General features: G+C 45.5%; 2 protein-coding genes across 3 annotated transcripts; one reads left to right on the forward strand and one right to left on the reverse strand.

Moving 5' to 3' along the window:
* Position 1: 1 nt before the first annotated feature.
* faima (Fas apoptotic inhibitory molecule a) lies at positions 2-2,992 on the forward strand. The gene is made up of 5 exons (XM_057051003.1): positions 2-167; positions 757-892; positions 984-1,212; positions 1,891-1,940; positions 2,250-2,992. The coding sequence occupies exons 1-5, from the start codon at positions 19-21 to the stop codon at positions 2,397-2,399; spliced, it is 714 nt and encodes a 237-aa protein (XP_056906983.1). The 5' UTR covers positions 2-18; the 3' UTR covers positions 2,400-2,992.
* Positions 2,993-3,086: 94 nt separating this feature from the next.
* Positions 3,087-8,855, reverse strand: cxcr2 (chemokine (C-X-C motif) receptor 2). 2 transcript variants are annotated; one of them, XM_057050990.1, is made up of 4 exons: positions 8,295-8,855; positions 6,955-7,084; positions 5,350-5,460; positions 3,087-5,254 (listed from the first exon to the last, which is right to left on the reverse strand). In XM_057050990.1, the coding sequence occupies exons 2-4, from the start codon at positions 6,991-6,993 to the stop codon at positions 4,181-4,183; spliced, it is 1,224 nt and encodes a 407-aa protein (XP_056906970.1). In that variant the 5' UTR covers positions 6,994-7,084; positions 8,295-8,855; the 3' UTR covers positions 3,087-4,180. The 2 variants fall into 2 exon arrangements, with proteins under 2 accessions (XP_056906970.1, XP_056906960.1); XM_057050980.1 differs by lacking the exons at positions 6,955-7,084; positions 8,295-8,855 and having other exon boundaries at positions 5,350-6,043.
* Between the last annotated feature and the right edge of the window lie 10,565 nt (positions 8,856-19,420).

Here is a 19,420-nt window from a genome sequence, read left to right on the forward strand (position 1 = left end):
CATTTTTTCGTGAAAAAGATGGGCGTGGTCAGATACGCCCGCAGGCGGACCCATGTTGCCCTGGCAACTGCGTGTCGCCGTCTGTTTGGCACTGCTGAGCGCACATGTTTGCTTGGCAAATCTACCACAAAAGGGGTTATTCAACCACAGGTTTACAGACATTTGAGGTAGGGCGAGGAATAATATATCGTAATTAACGTTTAAGCAATACATATTTCAGAATAAAAATGTGATTAACGATCACAGCTAATGTAGCATCAGAACTGGAAATAGCCTTTCAAGTACTTCCGGTATTTCAACTTAAATGCAATTTTAGTTCACGCGTGAATAGGAATTAAAATAAATTTTTGCTTTTTTTGTTGAACTTTCTCCCGGTATCAGTTAGTTTTTAGAACTGATGTAAAAACACTGTTATGAGGGATATAAGTATAGACTGCTTTGTATATTTACGTGTATAATCTATGAATTTGACCAGTTGTGTAAACACCCCAAACTCTTATTCTGTAAACTACACCGGAAATAACTGTGCAACAGGCAGAAACTTCCTGTTATTTGTAGCCGTGATTCATTCACGTTAGCTCATTTTTAGCTTGTGATGCGCTGATTTCTTACTTGTTACGTTCAGAACCACGAAGAAGTGCGTCATGTCTTAAAACATTGTCCCTTGTCCACTTCCGTTCACCTTTAAATCGTGTTACGCGCACATGGAATGTAATTACCTGGCTATTAAGCCGGCTAGTTTTTTATGTTGGTCAGCTGCAGGTTGGAAACAGACAGGATGTCGAATGACCTCGCCGGCGTGTGGGAGGTGGCGCTGAGTGATGGAGTCCACAGGATAGAGTTTGAACACGGCACGACTACTGGAAAGAGGGTCATCTACGTTGACGGAAAGGTATGAAATCACGTAGCCTATAGATATTTCCCCAGTCCGACTGCCTGCTTCAGTCCAGCGAGGAGCTGCTAATGGATTCCCCTCGCTGCAGGAGATCCTGAGACGGGACTGGATGTTCAAACTGGTCGGGAAGGAAACTTTCAGTGTGGGGAAGTCGGAAACCAAAGCGACCATCAACATCGACGCCGTCAGCGGTTTCGCCTATGAGTACACACTGGAGATCAACGGCAAGAGCTTGAAGAAGTACATGGAGAACAGGTCAAAGGTCACCAGCACATGGATTCTCAACTTGGACGGCACCGACTGCAGGGTGGTTCTGGGTGAGTATCATCCACACCTTAAACTGAATTTGCGATATATCTCTTTTGAGTAATTGTCTGGGAGAATATACTTTAGTTTAAAGGGATGTCTTCCTGAAGAACCAAAAACTAATATGTCGCAACAACAGCTAATCTCCTCAATCGCTTTAAACCCTACACCATCTCCAGCCACCTGTGTCATCAAGTCAAATCCTCTTATAATTATGCTGCTGGCAGTTGATCAGCCACGTCACCTGCATTAGCAACAGCACTATCGGGCAGGGAGAACCACGTGCCTCCATAATCAACCATGCAAAGATCAATGAGGTGATCCAGTTCAACTCAAAAATGTCAATAAAGGTTCCTTGTCGGCACAATATTTCTGGGCCTCTCAGCATTGCTGCATCATCTCCAGTGAGGTCAATGTTGTAATCCCTGTAGGTCCTGTACTTCTAATCACCACTAGAGGGCAGTAGAACCCTTAGGTAGCTTATGTCTGCTTCGACTTGTATATTTATATTAAGCCACAGACTATTGAAATCATCCTCTATATTGATATCCTGTATATCAAAAGTTTATGATCTTAATTGTTCAGTTTGTAGCTCAGTTCTGTCAACATATATTTCACTTTTATGAGCTGTGTTATTTGAGATGATGTTTTTCAGCACTCGTCAACATTTAATTTCTGCCCTGTTTCAGAGAAGGACACCATGGATGTTTGGTGCAACGGCCAAAATATTGAGACAGCAGTAAGTAAAACAACAAGGTCATGTCCCTGAATCCAATTCTGTCATTAATCTTTTTTCTTTTTTTTTAACCATGAATGAAATCAAGGCTTCGGTCAGTGGTATAGTAGTACCCAAATACCGTATAGAAAGGTTAAACATATGAATGTTTTGATGGTAAATACATTTTAAAGTTCTAGTAAAATTTAGGCCCGAGTAGTGTAAGTCTACGTAAGTAAGTAAGTGATCTGATTTGTCTAAGTGGACTAGATCAGCTCACGTGTGCAGTATGGAATGCCCTAATCTGAGCTGTTCATGTGTTTGCACCTGCAGGGCGAGTTTGTGGACGATGGCACGGAAACCCATTTCACACTGGGCGACCACAACTGCTGCGTGAAGGCTGTGAGCAGCGGAAAGAGACGAGACGGGATCATTCACACCCTGATCGTGGATGGTGCAGAGATAGCAGAATGTGTGGAGTGACGGCGCGGCGCGGCGGCACTCGTGTGGCTGGACTCTGGATGTATATACATACATGCATTAGGCCCGTTAAAAGGCAACATGCGATTCATGTTCCACCGGCGTCAACGTTAGAGACCAACTATTTAACACGCATCTGGCTTCTTCAGCCAGCCCAGTGCGGCTAGTTTGATCCGCTCTATGAGCATCCAATACTACGAGGCTGTTGTGCTGAGTGTCGTCTTTTACTGTGAATTGCTGAGGAGAGACAGATTATTTGGCCTGTGTGGATTTTAGTCATTTGTAATCAGCTTTTAGCAGGCAGCTGCCAGCACCAACTTACTGTATTTACTGTGTTTGACAATCACCAATATGTGATGTTAATGACTGGAAGAACTATTGACGGGCAGCTAAATTAACCACTTGGAGATCTAAATTCTAACTGTTAGAATTGTCTGTGAAATTGAATAATAATTTAAATCACTGGGTGTTGGTTTACTGAGAACTTCCCCCAGAAAAGCTACTGAATCAACCATTGATTTTTTTCATTGTTATTTAAATACATTTTTGTCTCTGTTTGGATTTTGTGTTGTGAAAATAAAGTTTTTTTAATGCAATTTTGCCGTGTAAATTTATTCACATTGGTCTCTGGCTCCTTCTTCAGGTTTACCGTGGAACTATAGCTTAAGACGTCAGATTTAGAACTGAGGCTCTGACCATAATCTATATATTTCTCATAAATACAGAGAATTTGAAGTCTTTTTGTGCTCGTTTAGCTACATTTTCTGGTTGGCTCCTTTATAAAGAGAGAACATTAATGACGCGCACAAAGAAAATGTGGAAGCACAGCATAATCACATTAATCCAAATTGAAATGAACCGCCAGTGCGAAGACATCAGGAACACATGAAACATAGCAATGAACTGATCCATAAGCACATATATTGCATTAGTGAATGTCACGAGCAGCGTGAAGAAATACCATCGATTTACACGTTTTTATTTTTATTCTCACTGTGATGAGATCATTTCTCAACCTCTTCCTGTTTTGCACATTCAGTCACAAGTCAGGGAAAACCACATTTTTCACAACATCAAAGCGCTATGTTCCGGTATGAAATATGCAAAACATACTTGTGCTGGTAAAAACTGCTAAAAAAAATCAAAAACGGACAACAGGAATGTTGTCAGCTGATCCAAAATCAGACCAAGCTCAAGCCTTAAGTAGTGAGACTAACACTGAGATAAACACTAAATATTAACTAGACTAGATAACTAAATATCTTATGGTAACAAAAGCATCTTTAGGTCCCAACAATATTCCTTGGCTTTGATCTTTGGAAGATCAAAGGTCAAAGACCCTCCAGAATCTGGAACATCACCTAGATTTAATCAGATCGTCCTTGATACATTATCAACATGTCCTGAACATTTTATTGTTATCCATTTAGAACTTTTTTGAGACAGACAGACAGACAGACAGACAGACAGACAGACAGACAGACAGACAGACAGACAGACAGACAGACAGACAGACAGACAGACAGATTAACGTCTGGACAACTGATTGCTGTGTCTGTTGGAACGACACAACCAGCATTAAAATGCACCTCATTCGTATAGATTTTAATATGTCCTTTTAGTCGTCCATCCGTCCGTCTTCTAGAACGTCCCTCAACATTCACACACATCGGTCGCTTCATGTGCAGACTTCCCAATTGTCTTAGGCAACAGTTAACATAACTTTTTTTTCTTTTTTGCCCCGAGGAGGGGAGGTGAGGATGTTTCCCTGGCTGGTAATTCAACTACAGGGTGACGGAGCTGTTCCTGGACCGGGTGCTCCCAACGCTGCTCACCGAGCCCTTCTTGAAAGTGGCCAGCAGCGTGCTGCTGATGAGGCCCTGCTTGTGACAAACAGTCAGCAGGCGGTTCCGGAACTTCACCCCGATGAAGGCGTACAGCACCGGATTGACGGCGCAGTGCACAAAGGCCAGCACCTTGGTGACCCTGTAGGCCGCCTCCAAACTGTACCTGGTCTCACACAACCTCTCCTGCACTAAGCTGCTGCTAATGAGCAGCTTGATCAGCAGGACCACGTGGTAAGGCAGCCAGCACACGATGAAGGCGAACACCACCGCCAGGATGACGCGTATGGCCTTCTGCTTTTGCCGATTGTGCCTGTGGTAGAGTGTCACTAGGGTCGAGCTGTAGCAGACAGTCATGATCCCCAATGGCAGGAAGAAGCCCAGCACTTGGTGAATGACGCCCATGACGACGATCAACCGGTCGGTGTTTTCATCCGTGTCTTCGTAGCAGATGTCGTGGTCCAGGTCCTCTGTGCTCATGTGCCGTCTCTGGATTACAGTGGGGAGGGCCAGCAGCATGGCCACCAGCCACACCGCGGCGCACGTCACTGTCACCACCGGCCTTCGGGGCGACTTGACTCGTGTCGCTTTCACGATGGCGAGGTGGCGGTCCACGCTGATGCACGCCAGCAGGAAGACGCTGCTGTACTCCGAAGCCTCCTGGAGACCTGACAGGAATTTGCACATGCCGTTGCCGAAGATCCAACCGTAGTGGATGTCCAGGCCCCAGAACAGCACTGTGAAGCCGAAGAGGAGGTCCGCCAGCGCCAGGTGAGTCAGGTAGATGTCGGTGCTGCTGCGACGCTTCGCCATGCAGCACACCACGCAGATGACCACGCTGTTGCCCACCGTGCTAAGGACAAAGACAAACACGTAGGTGATCGCCAGGCCCAGATTATTGAATCCAGGCACGGTCAGGTTGCACGGAACCGAGCTGTCATCGTATAGATCATAGGAGGAGTTTTCCAGGCCCTCCAGGAGCCCTTCAAAATTGAAGACGGGAGTCATCGGCGGCTGCGGGACAGGAGGAAGTTTCACGTCATTTTGGACGCCTGTCCACATATCACCAACGGTAGCAACAGAAAGGTTCAACAGTCGCTCCTTCATACCTGCCACGCTCCGTCTTGTGGGCTGGAAGGTCTCAAGCAACTGAGAGCCGTAACCAGCAGAAACTGCAGCTTCATCTCCCTCGTGTGTAAACCGTCCCCGAGCCAGTGAGCCTGCGGCCGCAAGAAATAAGAAATAAAACCCCAAAAAGCAACGTCACGCAGCTGCGTAGGTGTGGTTAAAGTGGCAACAGCAGGCAGATGTTTGTGGAGATAATTCTCCAGGGCTTCACAGTGACCATGTACAAACATCACTGTTAACGTTAACTACGTGTGGTTCCAGTCTTCACTGTGTTTGGGCTTTCCTTTTTGTTTTTTCAGAAATTGCATTGTCTAACGTCAGGACAATGGCCCAGTGAGGTCCAGGGGCCCCTTTCAGAAAGCAGGTTTAACAAACTCTGAGTTAAAACCTGAATTCTTGTCCAACTGGGAGTTTTGGGTTTCCGAACAGGCGTTACGAAAACACGAGAGATTGTAATTACAGTCAAAGTTACGGGTTTACAGTCATGTAAAAGAAACAAAAATGAGACTTGGATCACTGCGCTAAGCTTCTCCAGCACATCCCCGAGATCCTCCATGGGGTTGAGGTCCGTCCCCATCTGAAGATGATGTCACCCTGAACCGGAGACCCATGAATCATTGGCGTTGCCGTCTTGGAATATGCCCGATGGGTGCATCCCTTCTCTCTTCTTGCCCTGATGCCCCTGGACTCATCAGCTCACATGACCTTCTTCCATTACTCCAGAGTCTTTCTGCTCCTAGCAAAACAGAGCCTTTTCCCCCAATTAGCCTCACTAATTAGTGGTTTTCTTAAGATTAAACAGCTATTCAGTCCCAATCCTTCACATTGTATGTGTGGAAATGTTCTTACTTTTTCCTTTTCTCACTATTAAACAGCGAATTGATCAACGATCACGATCGTTGGGATATTTTTCCCGATCACACTTCTTCCTCGAAGACGACGGTTCCCCACAATCCCAGTTTTTAATGGCTGGACAGTTCTGAGTTATAATCTCCTTGGATGTTTTCTCTGCTTGATACAATTAACTCCTCCAACAGACTGACATCTTTTCCACACCCACAGGACGTGTTGTTCATCATGGTTGTTTAAGAAATGAGAAGCTGCATCCGTTGGGGTTAAGTAATTTGTTGCCAGCTGAACAATAATCGCCCCTGCAGTAATTATCCCCCGGGAGGTTCTAACATGTTCTAACATGTTAGTTCAATCCAGGTGACGACTTTGGCTTTGCTCGTGTTTAATAACTCGATAATTACAGTTTTAACAATGATGTTATATATTTATTTCGTTGCCCAGGCTGGTTCACCACAATTTCCAAACCAAGCTGGTTGAACCAGGTTGGCTGGTTTCTATAGAAACAGAAGAAATTGCATAAGTGGCCAAGACGGTGCAATTCAAGGGAAGTTTGCTGGTTATAGATAACATCTGCCTTGAGAAACTTTTATCATCGCACCTGATCTGAGAGGCGATACTGACAGGATGTTTTTTGATATTCAGCCCATTTTTATTGGCTGCTCTGTAAGCACATTGAGCACATGACCTACTGGTAATAGCAGTGCTCTGACCTGCTGACCTCTGAGCCTACTGACCTCCCTCTTCTCCTCCTTCTCTGCCCAGCTGGCCATCATACAGGTCCCCCTGTATGATAGTGGTCCTGCTCAAGGTTAAGGGTTTTTTTCCCCTGCCACTGTTGCTTGTTGGGTGTCAGGTCCTGGGTTTCTGGAAAGCTCCAAGATACAGTTGTTATTGTAATAGACACTATATAAATAAAGATTATTTGAAATTATTTGATTTGAATTCACTGAAAACACAGAAACGCTGCAGCGCATCCCAATAAATCAAAGTATTGAAAATTTGATGTTTTTTCAGTCATTCTGTTCAAATCTGAGCACAATCGGGAGGTTGAACTAAAGGAGGGGGAAAATGTCCCGGACGGGCTATAACTGCGACAGTCCTGGTGTTAAGCCTCTCTTAAACCAAAGAAGGCGCCAGGGCGTCTTTCCTGGGCTGAGGACAACCCGCGCTGGACTGTTGCCCATCAGCAACGTCCAGGACAGGATATAACGGGCTATAAGTTCTCACTTCAATGAAAGTAAACTTTGCATTTCATTTTGCATCCAGCACCAAAAGTGAAGGTCAGAGCAGACATCTACCGGCAGATTTGAGAGCACTTTGTGCTTCCTTCTGCTGAGCAACTTTATGGAGATGGTATCTTCTTTCCCCTCAGGTAGTACCTCCTTGACTGGCGAGTACTGAAAAAAGTATCATTATTATCGTTATTGTTATTGTGGGTTTTTTTTTTAAGAATTGTCAAATTAACTTGTCATGTTCGATGATAAACAGCAGAAGAAGCTATTTCTTCTCAATCAATCAATTTAATCAATTTTTATTTATATAGCGTCTTTTACAATCAAAATTGTTTCTAGATGCTTTCCAGAATCCCAGGGCCTGACCCCAAACAAGCAACAGAGGCAAGGAAAAACTCCCCTTTAACAGGAAGAAACCTTGAGCAGGACCAGGCTCATGTAGGGGGACCCTCCTGCTGATGGAGGGCTGGGTAGAGAGAGAGGAGAGGAGAGGAGGGGAAAATGTACTGATGGAAAATGATAATAGGCATCTTAGCGGTTGTTTCATTAGTTGTCACATTTAGCACATACTTTTTCCATCATACATTTTGATTGACGAGTTGAAAAACTTACACAATAAAAGCAAAATAAATCAATTTGAATTTCACATGTTGTATTATCACATATGTCCAGCAGGTGGCAGCAGCAGAACGTTTGCTGCACACACCAGGGAATCTAAAGACACGTTACTGTGAGGAGGCTGTGGTGGCTTCTTCCTAACAAAATTATTGAAAACTACAATGCTGCGCATTCTCAGACCATATAAATTAAACCTGACAGTCAAATCAATCAGATCGTTTCACCTGCTGCTTCCGCTGAAAAACCTGATGGTTTCCGTCCCGAGCCACATCAAACGCTGGGCCGAGAGTTCCAACCAAGCGAGGAAATAAAGAATTTATTGGTGAGACATATTCTAGAGACAGTTTTCTTCCTCAGCAGATACGTAAATAGGCTAATTACATTTGCAAGAACTTGTGACCATGGAGCATCGAAAACAAGACGTCACTCAAAAACTGAGTTATGGGTTCTGCTCGAGGGTTTCTGGCCAAGATCAGAAGTCCCACTTACTCAGAGTATTTAAATTACTATCGTTCTTTAAAGGAAATAAAGAATACAACCGCCTGGATTTGCTGCGTCACTGACAGATCTCTGCAGCTCCCATTAAATCATCTCTTTTCAAGCCTCCAGAGAGACCGATCAGTGGCCCTCCGGGTAAAGATCACAGGTATGTGTGCACTTAGTCAGACAATCCAAGCGTGCGGTGGGAGATAACAGGGTGATGATGCAGAATTCCTGGTGCTCTCTGCAGACTGCGGGGCTGCAGCAGACGCTCCATCACTCCTGACTCTCAGCCCGCTGCACATTGAGCACATTGTGCACCACAGGCGTGGGTGTCTGGCTCATAGATCAGCCTTATAAATCAGCCGTTCAACCTCCTCTAAAGGACTCCAGCACAACCGTGGATGACCTTAAATGAGTAATCAACCCAGTGTTTATGAAGATGCGAATGACGCATGTGTTCCATCCTGTTTGTCATCAGAGGTTTAAAACAGGACCCCCATCAGATCGTATCTGGGATGCTGTATGATGTGTGTGTACTTGTTTTAGATCTTTCCAGTTCTGCGGCCTCTGCGGTGCTGCACCCACATGCACACGTTTTCCTCTTTCCCCCCTATTTTATCAGCAAAGTTGATGTCGCGTTTCGTTTTCAGAAGGTGTTTTATCGCTCATAAACCCGTCTTCGTCCCTGCCGGGGAGCTGGGTTTGAGGTTTTATGAGGATGAGCGCAGTTTGACAAACCTCCGCTCTGTAAGGCTGACTCGGCACTTTCACTCACGTCCTCACATCTGTCTTCTGGGCTCCTCTGGTTAATCCAGTTAACTTGACCATAACAGTTAAAAAAATGTTCCTTCAAACAAAAGAAGCAACTCTGTAAATGTATTTATAGGCACTAAGACGTCAGCTTAACTCGGGACCCAAGCTCATTCAATAGAAGGCGTTTGGGTTGAACTTCTCTGTTTATATTGAGGACAGCGTGACTCACAGGCCACAGCGGAGAAATGTAATCATACTGCGTTGCTGTTTGGGGTGTTTTCAGGCACTTAGGTCGCGCCCAAAATAACGCACGGCCGAGCGGAAGGCAGAGAAATGAGGTGTCAGGTCATCTGAGACAGACTGGACCAAACTGGCTTTCTCTTGGGTTTTTGGATAACAGGGTTGGCGACTTTCTCGCTAAATTTGGCAAATTTACTCCATTTGCTCGACAGTGACAAATCTGCTGACATCGTTCTGGCTTTTTAAAATTTTATATATGTTATTAAACAATAAAACAAATACAGAACATGCATTGGAAGTTTCTTCACTGTTATGTTGGAATAAGCTTCTGCGAGCTCACACGCGTTACCTCCCCCACACATAAAGTCACAAGAAGATTGGGACCAATATAAAGATCAAAGGATCAAAACTAGTTTTGAGTTTTGATTTTTCATTGATCAAAGTTAAAAGGATTCTTGCTTAAAGCAGCACGCTGCCTGTGCCACACCTGCCTTCCAAACTACTGGTATAGCTTAACTTCAACCAACTACTTAAAGACATACGAGGCAACAAGACACTTTATGCTAGTGATCCATCACGCATAGAAGTCATTACCTCTGCCAAGGCAAAATAGAAAACAGAAACAACACACAAAAGGTTTTGGTCACTTTTTGTCTCTCTCGCAGTGTGATTCCTGTCCCTATTATAATCCATCCATCCACCCATCCATCCATCCATCCATCCATCCATCCATCCATCCATGCATCCATCCATCCATCCATCCATCCATCCATCCATCCATCCATCCATCCATCCATCCATCCTCTACCGCTTATCCTGGGTCGGGTCGCGGGGGCAGCAGCCTCAGAAGAGAAGCCCAGACTTCCCTCTCCCCAGCTACTTTTTCCAGCTCATCCGGAGGGATCCCCAGGCGTTCCCAGACCAGTCGAGAGACATAGTCTCTATTATATACTACATATAATATATAATATATATCTCTATTATATATAGACATAGTCTTGAGAGACATCGTCCCCATTATAATAACAATGCGAATGTTTCGCCTGAAACAGATCAGAACGCTCTGAGATTCTCTGCTTGAGTTTCTGGGCTGCGACAGATATTAAACGCAGCCCTGCACCATAACAGAGAGAACTTAATAACTCTCAGTGAGTTTCCAATCACCAAAAGTGGATTTGGGAACGAGAAACATGTCAACAACTCTCTAGATCCTCCAAAGGTGTAGTATTTAAAATATACACTTTATGTATAATGCGACCGTTGGCCTAGCAAAACATGTTGACTGTGTTTTGTGTACCTTCCATGGGAACTGAAATGCTGAGACGAAGCCGGTGGAAAAAGGAACTCCCGCAGGAAATACGAAAATATTGCATTTGGGCCACTGTTTCTTTATCTGGCTCTTGGTTCAATAATCTCTGGATTTTGCAGTTTGAGGAGAAATGTTTGACAAACAGACAAAAGTAGCTGTATTTGCTGACAGATTGTGGATTATTGACACATCTTGTGGCAGGGAAACAACCTTAATCTGCCAGGCGTCCGGCATAAATGCCAGTCAAATCCCATCAGTGGACAGAAATGTCCATCCTGTCAGGACACAGACGTGTTCAGTGGAAGGTCCTTCTCTCCTCCTTCATACAGAACAAATATATGACCTGCACGGACAAAGAGCGTCTCCACGGGTTCTTACTGTATGTGAGATACAGGGAGGACATCCCATAGTTATGAATGTCAACAACAATGATGTTGCCACTGGACAATATGGATCTTTGTTGTTGCATAAGCAACAACAGTGTAGATTCAGCACCTGTGTGGTTGTTATTAAACCTCTTGGGTAAGTGTTGAGTCAAGCCGCTGTCACGTGTCAGCGCATGTCAGCGCATCATGACTCAGCAACTTTTCTTGTGGCTGCTCACATGCTTCCAGTACCTGTTCAACAGGCAGCTGTTGATGGGACATGCGTCCTGACTTTGTTTACTCCTGGTCATGTGTGGCTTTGTCCATAAATTCTCCGCTGGGACACATCTGTCTCTTGAATTAGACATTTTCTGGTCATGTCCCCCCCTCCCCCCACAGCTTTTCACAGCCTCTGATAAATCCCGTTCCAGCCGACAGCTCAGGGCAGGGACCTCTTTTCAGTTTACCTGGATTTAGTGTAAAGTTTCACATAGTGCGGTCTCCATGGTGATGAGGATGATGATGATACCGGTCGTCCATTTTTAAGTCAACTGCGTGGACGTGCACGTCTCCTGCATTTGCACGCTCAGCTGAATATTCGGGGCTCGGTGCAGTGTACGTGCTGCTGCTTTTCCTTAATCACAGAGGTGAGGATGGATGCGCTGGAACTACGATCATCACATTGTAGCTGGAAAGAATCATCCGATTGTCTCTCTCTGAAATTGCAAAACTGTTTGCACATTGGCACGGCTGCTCCACCTGTGATGTATTGGCAGAACTTCTGGAATGGTGGCTTTAAGACAGAAAAGCAGGCGTGGACGACTGCCAGGTGGTGGTTTATTGCCCTTAAACTACACGAGGGAAGAGATGTTTGTTGGACTACTTCCAAATCAAACAAAAGAAAGGAAATTCTTGTAACAGCTGCAACCTAAACACACTTTTCACACATAAAAAAGGGCTTTTCAGAGTGTGAAATAAGATAAAGACACATAGAAGATAAACAACAATGATCTACATGCCCCCTTCTGGGATTCGAACCCTCACCATTTCATTCAAACTGCTGAGGTTTCCAAAAGAGCCGTCAAACCATTTCACCAAGATTAATGGAACAACTGGACCATGAAACACTTGTAACCTATTAGAGTGTCTAATTTAAACCATATAAGAACAAAAATCTTGCTTTTTTTTTTAAAGAGAATGAGATGATTAAGCAAAGGTCCTGAAGTCAACGTCTGGCACCTTCTTGTTGTTGTCTGTCGACTTTTTCCTGTAGCAGAACCACACAACAAACCCTCCCTGAAAAGTACCTGAGCAAATGTTAGTCTCCACCACCGCCTATTTACACTAGACGGAGCAGCGCTGTGTTTGCATTAACTTCGCCTTCCCGACATACCATCCATCTGTTGTCACCGAGAGGAGCTGATTCTGCAGAAAAAAATGGGGCACGAAACAGGGTTCCAGGAACATTTCGATAAACACCCACTTGGCCCTGTTTGAATCCAGTGGATGGCGAATGACTAATTAGAAAACCATGGTCCCATTGTTGTTGCAGTGAAACGAGCGTTTGGGCAGTGTTGCTGAACAGGCTCGACGGCCGTCTTAAGCATCAGTCACGTTCAGTTGAACAGCGTTAACGAGTGACAGAAGAAGCTGGTTACAAACCAAGATGGACCTCAAGGCCCGAGCGAGACCCCTGCGTGAGGCGCACGGTTGGTAGGATTTTAGTATAGTAGTTTTAACCAAAACCACCACCAACACTTTTAAAACTCTTTTTTTTTTAAAAACAAAAAAACAACAACATTTGCTTCTGGCAATATTACATATAAATAATATATTAAGGGCCACAAAGGCCTGGCTGAAGGCCAGGATCAGGGTCCTTTGGTCAAGTTTAGAATATTTTTGTCCATGTTTTCATTGTAGCACTTCCTGTATCGTGCATGTGCCAGTCTGCTTTCATGCTGCTGTAGCTCAGTTTTGTCACAGTGTGTTACACCTCTGTCTCACTGTCTCTCGCTGCTTTAGCATCCCAGCAATAGTATCAGTTAAATTACTGTAGCGAGAATTCTCTTTGCCCCCGACATCGCCGCACCTATAGAGGGCAGTATTTCACACATTTGAGCCCAACACCCTCAACATGATACGCCGACATGTTTTATCCCCTGCAGTTTATTCTACAGCTGTGTAAATACAATTTTAGTCAGAAAACACAAACACCAACCATGACTTTTGGGGATTACACTAAATGATCAACTGATACGCCTGGATTGGATGGATCAGATAAATGGCTTTGTGCTTTGCACTCAATTAATGGTTAATTAGTTGGTTAAAGGAAGTGGGGATTAATTTAAGTAGATAATTAAGTAAATGGTAAAGCAGGTCTTTAAATCTGTGTAACATTCTTTGTGTTTGTGTTTCAGAGGCTGCACGGCATTAAGGTGAGACACTGGTGCATTTCCACGCTCTCACACCAGGACCCCATTTGTGCCTCCTTACCTGCAAATGAGGGAACAATGGGATGATAATCACATGGGGGGGAGGGCACCAAAATCCACTAATGCAAATGAGAATATTTTCCTCTGAATTCTGGGTAGATTTGATCCCACATTGGAATCTGCGACAGTCGGCTCCGTCGCCAGCAAAGCTCTCCACCGTGATGACATCTGGCCTCGCTTTTGAAATATCTTAGTCGTCTGACTGACTGTGCGGAGCATGAGGAGAAGCGTGTTTCATGGTTCATCTAGCCCACACTGCGGTTCCCAAGAATTCAACTTTGACCCTGCTCAGAAAGAAGAAGTGGTGAGACGAATATGATGACATCATTGTTCAAAAACGAGAGGGCAGGGCCAGATGGAGCAAACATGTGTTCCAGACGAGAACCACGTCTGAGCTACGTTCCAAAGTGTAACGACCTCGAAGATGTTGTGTTTTGCAACACAATTCTGCTGTTTTAGTCCACTGAAACTTGGATTCCACCACAGTAAACAGGGACAGAAACTGCAGCATGGCGATTAAAGAAGAAAAAAACTGAAGTGAAATCAGATTGATGGTCAGCTGAGTCCCGATCGCACTTACGCCAGCACTCTGGGGTTTTTACCGAAGGTCAGCGTTCCCTCTGTATTGTCATCTTTCCCCAGCCTCTGATGGATTGTCTCGTCGCCCGGAGAAAAGTGCGGCACATGCTGAATTAATCGTGATCTTAGCAGTTTTACTAGGACCATAATTCCTCCCTGTCCGACTAAACCTGAAAGCTTGGCAAACCCTTCGTGCATTTAGGGCCCGTTTCTTCCTCCAGTCACGCTGCCATCTCTGGAGCGTCCTGACAAACTGAGTGAAACACCAAATAAATAACAACGAGTTTGAGAATTTGCATTTACTTCAGGATTCCTCCTTGAACATGTTCAGATCTGGGGTGAGAAGGCCTCTTTTAAAGGCTTAAAACATACACAGTCGGGCTTTGGAACGAGGGGAACAAGCTGGGGTGAGTGCAGTTACAAAATTTCCATACCAGATGTGGGCAGCTGGAGAGTTCCACGTGGATCCTCTTAAAGGACTGCGTCCAGAGGCAGAAATGGACACGTTCATCCAGGAAGATAAAAAACATTTCCAATCCAGTAAGAATAAACTCTTCCCATGCTATTTTTTTCTCGGTTGTTTTTCCAGTCGTGAACAACAGCTGTGTTTTTGGTCGCGCCGTCACGACTAATGAAAGGGATAGTGCCGGAGCCAGATGTGTGTGGTAGGCAGCAGGGACGCCGGGCCAAAGAGGCCACCCTCAGCACATTTCCTGAGCCTTGAAAAGTCTCTTTTATCTCTTGGAGAAGGGCTGACTTCTGGCCCCTGGCCTGCAGCGTGTTCCCCCTAAAAGTCGCCCCCCCACCCGCTTTAAGTTTTGTGCCGATGGGACTGAAAGCTCATTCTTCCTCGGAGGCGAGAGCTCACGGCAGCGCTCATGACCAGCACATTCCAGAATAATCTCCGCCATGTTACATGTTTCAGCAGCAGCTGTTGAAGGGGAAACTAAATTCACTGCAGAATTATATAACTTGAACATTTAGTTCTTTCACTCCAAAGTTCTGGGACCAGTTTGATGGATGTATCTGCTTTCAGGAAATGCAGCTACAGACGGTCTTGAGGTGTTTGCGGAGTTGGAGAAGCAATTTGGCCATTTTTAAAAGTCTAAGAAAGGTCGGGGAACCATTGAGCCAAATAAGCCACTTTTCTTTTTTTTTTTCCAGGAACTTAATCTGTACCTACAAACATGTAATCACCCACAAACGCACTCACCTCGCCGTCCATCTGCGCCTCTCCTTTACTTGAGTTTCCAAATGGTCATAACACAACCCAAATTAAGCAGAGACTGCGGGGGAGTTCCAGTCAGACCCAATCGGTCTTCTTCAGCTCACAACCCCAAGAATCCAGGGAATCTTAAAAATCCCAGACGGTATGGGGTTACCGGGGGTAATTTTGGTGTAAATACGCCAAGGATTGTCAAAATCCCTGGTAAAGGATGGAAGCTCCTGCGGTGGAAAAGGGCAAACTCCGGGTGACGGATGAAAGAACTAGTGAAAACAAAAAAAATCTTTGCCTCTCTGTGGTTAGGCAACAGTCAAACGGTCTCAATTTTTCTGTTACGAGATAAGACGCTGCTGCTGGGCCAGTTTACGAGAGGCACCACCGGTGTGGGTGTGACACCCTCACAGAGATGACTAGCTTCTATGACCGCTTTCCTTCGCACCTTTTCTGGACTCTTTGCTACTTTACACTAACACAGAATTAAACCAGCTTCCAGAAAATCTCAAACCAATTGATTTAATATCCATCTCATAAAAACCAAGTTAAACAATTGCACCTAAACTACTCATTTTTGTCAGTGATTCCTGAGAATATGTGCACCTGTGGCTATTCGGTTATTTTAAAAAACGAATTTTAACTTATCGTCACGATATCTCACAATAATTGCATTAAAACTGATGCGGCAGAGAAAAGGAAATATGAAAAAAAATTAGGTAAATATGTAAATTCAAAACTGGAGCTGCAACTAAACACTTTCGTAAACGCAACAACAGCAGAAGAGACGTCAACAACCAGGTGAACGTGAACACCCGTCACCTGTTTCCCTGAGCTTCGCATGAGCTGTTGTTTCAGGACAGAAAGGCAGATAATTATCTCAGGATCCCGCCATCATTACACCCAACCCCCGATACCCCCACCACCGCCATCTGCTAAACGGGGGTAGGGCTGTCTGTTTCCACGGCAACTGTGTACCCCTCCTCCCTGTACACATTGAGGTTCCTTTTGTGTAGCCCACGTGCAGTCTGTTGCAACTGTGCTCATTCTGCATTGCTCAAGAGCACCGGCGCTAAGAGTGTGTCAGACTTGGGTGTGTGTGTGGGGGGGTCTATTTCCTGAGGATTTATGACATCCACTCAAACTCATGCCCACAGACAAAAAGCTTTCAGGAACTATATAGGGCAAGACACTGAAGCAGCCCGAGGGCATCACTGCACCTCCCCCATGAAAAACAAGGTGACCTTGCAAATACCCCCCCCCCACACACCAGCCCCTTCACCAACCCCCGTGCTTAGTCACGCTGTTCCTAAAGTTGGATAAGAGGCAGGAAGGAAGAGCGTGCAGTAACTCAGCTGGGCTGAAAGAGCCCCCCCCCCCCCCCCCCCCCGGTGATGAAAAACGCATCTTTCTGAAACTCATCTTTGTCAATATTTTGTCATGTCCTGATCCAAAGCTAAACCGAGCCGCTCTGATCAGAAGCAGGTCCTTATTAGGCTCTATTTGGGATACACAGTTTCCTAAACAACACCCAGATGGAAAGTATTAGTCCTGCTGGCAGGAGGCGCAGCCATCCCCTGGTCCTATGAATTATAATGTAGCATTATGGGCTATGTCCCCCGCTGAACTGAGTCACCCCACGTCCAAGCGCCTAAAACCTTACAGGTGCACCTACTTGGATGCCAATATATTATGTTCCTGGCGAAAGCAAGACGTTACACCGGGCCGTGATCCCCTTCGCTGAACTCTTCCGACAAATTTGTCCTTTTGAGTTTGGTTGCTATAGCGAACGCTAAAACGCCCAAAGGCGCGGTTCATAAAAGTTACGCGATCTTCCAGCGAGAGCGAGGCTGCGGGTTAAAGCGACCCCTTCCTGAAAATGGATGGTCATCCCTCCGACGTCATCGTGGACGGTCGCCAGGGTAAACTCAGGCCGGAATAATAAAATGACTCACATTGTTTCTGGCCGCGTTGGCTCGGGGACCGCCTCAAGAATGTGAATTAAAAGGTTAAAACCAGCAGGAGCGCGCATTTCTGCAGACACTGGCGTGACTGAGGCTTACCATTCGGTTTCCGCTGACCCTTCTCTACCTAACAAAACGGGTGTATTGATATAAATAGAAGGTCCTTTGTGGTAAATGTGCACATGACCACCTCGTAAAGAAACCGGGGCACCGCACGGGTCCGTGTTCCTTCCATCCTGGCGTCCTCAATGCGTGAATGGGATCATCTGTCCTAGCAGGACTTGCAGAGTCACCGAGGGATAAATCCAGTTGCAGACAACTTTCAAAAGTGCACGTGTGTGTGTGTGGGCAAACGGGGGTAGGGAGCAAAGAGGTCCTGTGTGAGGGCAGGAGCAAAGAGGTCCTGTGTGAGGGCAGGACAGCAAATGTGACAAGGGGAAGATTCACAGTGGTTCAGGTTCTGAGGCGAGTCTCTAGTGAAGCTCTTTCTGTAGGAATGTTGCAACGTCATATGAGGAGCAGCCAGAAATCGGTGACTGCAGCAGCGTGCCAACGTGCATTTCCTCCCACACGATCGATTAAAACATGTCGCACGTTGAAAGTGCCTGATTTTAAATCCCCCTAATGTTTTTTTATTGCAGTTGTTTTTTTAAAAACTTGGACGACCACCCCGAAACACCATAGCGGATGAATATCCAAGGCCCCTCTGTTGAGTAATCGTGGGCCACCAGGAAATGAAAAACAGCCCTGGGTTCCAGAATACAGACATAATATTGTCCTTTATAATCACGCATGCTCATTTTGCGCCCACATGCAGATGCATTTAAGGCCAAATCAATCATCTCGATCCCCACTGATCAACATCTGCAGCGGCTCCAGTTCGTGTCCTGGGCTGGGGTTTACCAGGACACCCCACAATGCACCCTGTGAATAAAGGCATCGGGGCTCACAATAGAGCTCGGCTGCTGCCTCAGAAGGGGGAGGGGCGTCACATTCCACCACTGACCTGCAGTTTGTGGAAGAAATTAGACAATAACTGCTACTTGCAAGCGGGGTTTGACTAAAAATGGAATGGCACCTGGGTGCTTGGTCTGCGGCGTGCATGTGTGCCAGGGCAGAGCTCTGTTTGGGCTTTTGTTCGAGGAAGGAGGATGACATTTTAGGGGATCTGGCCAGAACACAGCGATCATTCAACACGACCGGCAGCTCGACGTGGCTTATTTAAATCTCACTGGGGAAAGTGAAGTAGTGGAAAATGCGTGAGGTTACTGTGTCTCGTCACAGCCCACCGATTGACGACTGCACGGACCGGCTGGCAGAGTTCTTAACAAATTCAAACGCAGCTTTTGGCATCTCACCCCAATGCCGATTTAACGCGACATTGTCTTTAATGGGATGCTAAGAGCGGGGAGGGCACGTGTGATGGAGCACAATGCTGGCAACAGCTTTGGAATTCCTGCCACAGCAACAGCAGCATGAAGTGGAAGACAATTAGCACACTTAAAAGGAACAGAGAGGTCCCGCAAGACCAAGCATTTAGCACAGGTTGTGACACGTGTCACCTTGCTCAAAACAGGGATTTAGCCTCTTTGGGTGCATTTTGTGCAACAAACACTCATCATATGGCGTCAACCTGTCAGCAAATTCAAGATAAACAGGGACTGGCGCTTGCAACGTGTTCACACGCACCCGAAACGGCCCAACAAAGACTATGTAAGGGAATGCCAAGGTGTGCCAAACATGGCCAGGTGCAGTTAGTCGACAGAATCTGGTCGAAATCTCCACTGATTGAGGCCTAATTGGGATTGAACTAATTGTCTGTTTAAAGTAAACTGAGAACTGGGTGTAGTAGACGGGGTATTTAAGCTAACATCGAATGTGAATGTTTTCAATCCAAAATGAAGGTTGCAGTGCACTCTAACTTGCTTCTGAGTCAAAGTTAGGACGGA

The sequence above is a fragment of the Takifugu flavidus genome, chromosome 1 (genome assembly GCF_003711565.1).
Source record: "Takifugu flavidus isolate HTHZ2018 chromosome 1, ASM371156v2, whole genome shotgun sequence".
Taxonomy (NCBI): Eukaryota; Metazoa; Chordata; class Actinopteri; order Tetraodontiformes; family Tetraodontidae; genus Takifugu; species Takifugu flavidus.

Excerpts from the sequence above, each read along its gene's own strand:
- faima (XM_057051003.1), top strand. The coding sequence starts at position 19 with ATGGGCGTGGTCAGATACGCCCGCAGGCGGACCCATGTTGCCCTGGCA. Across the intron at positions 893-983 it reads TCATCTACGTTGACGGAAAG|GAGATCCTGAGACGGGACTG; the intron begins GTATGAAATCAC and ends CCCTCGCTGCAG. Across the intron at positions 1,213-1,890 it reads CGACTGCAGGGTGGTTCTGG|AGAAGGACACCATGGATGTT; the intron begins GTGAGTATCATC and ends GCCCTGTTTCAG.
- cxcr2 (XM_057050980.1), bottom strand. The coding sequence starts at position 5,598 with ATGTTTGTACATGGTCACTGTGAAGCCCTGGAGAATTATCTCCACAAA. Across the intron at positions 5,255-5,349 it reads CACAAGACGGAGCGTGGCAG|CCGCCGATGACTCCCGTCTT; the intron begins GTATGAAGGAGC and ends CCTGTCCCGCAG.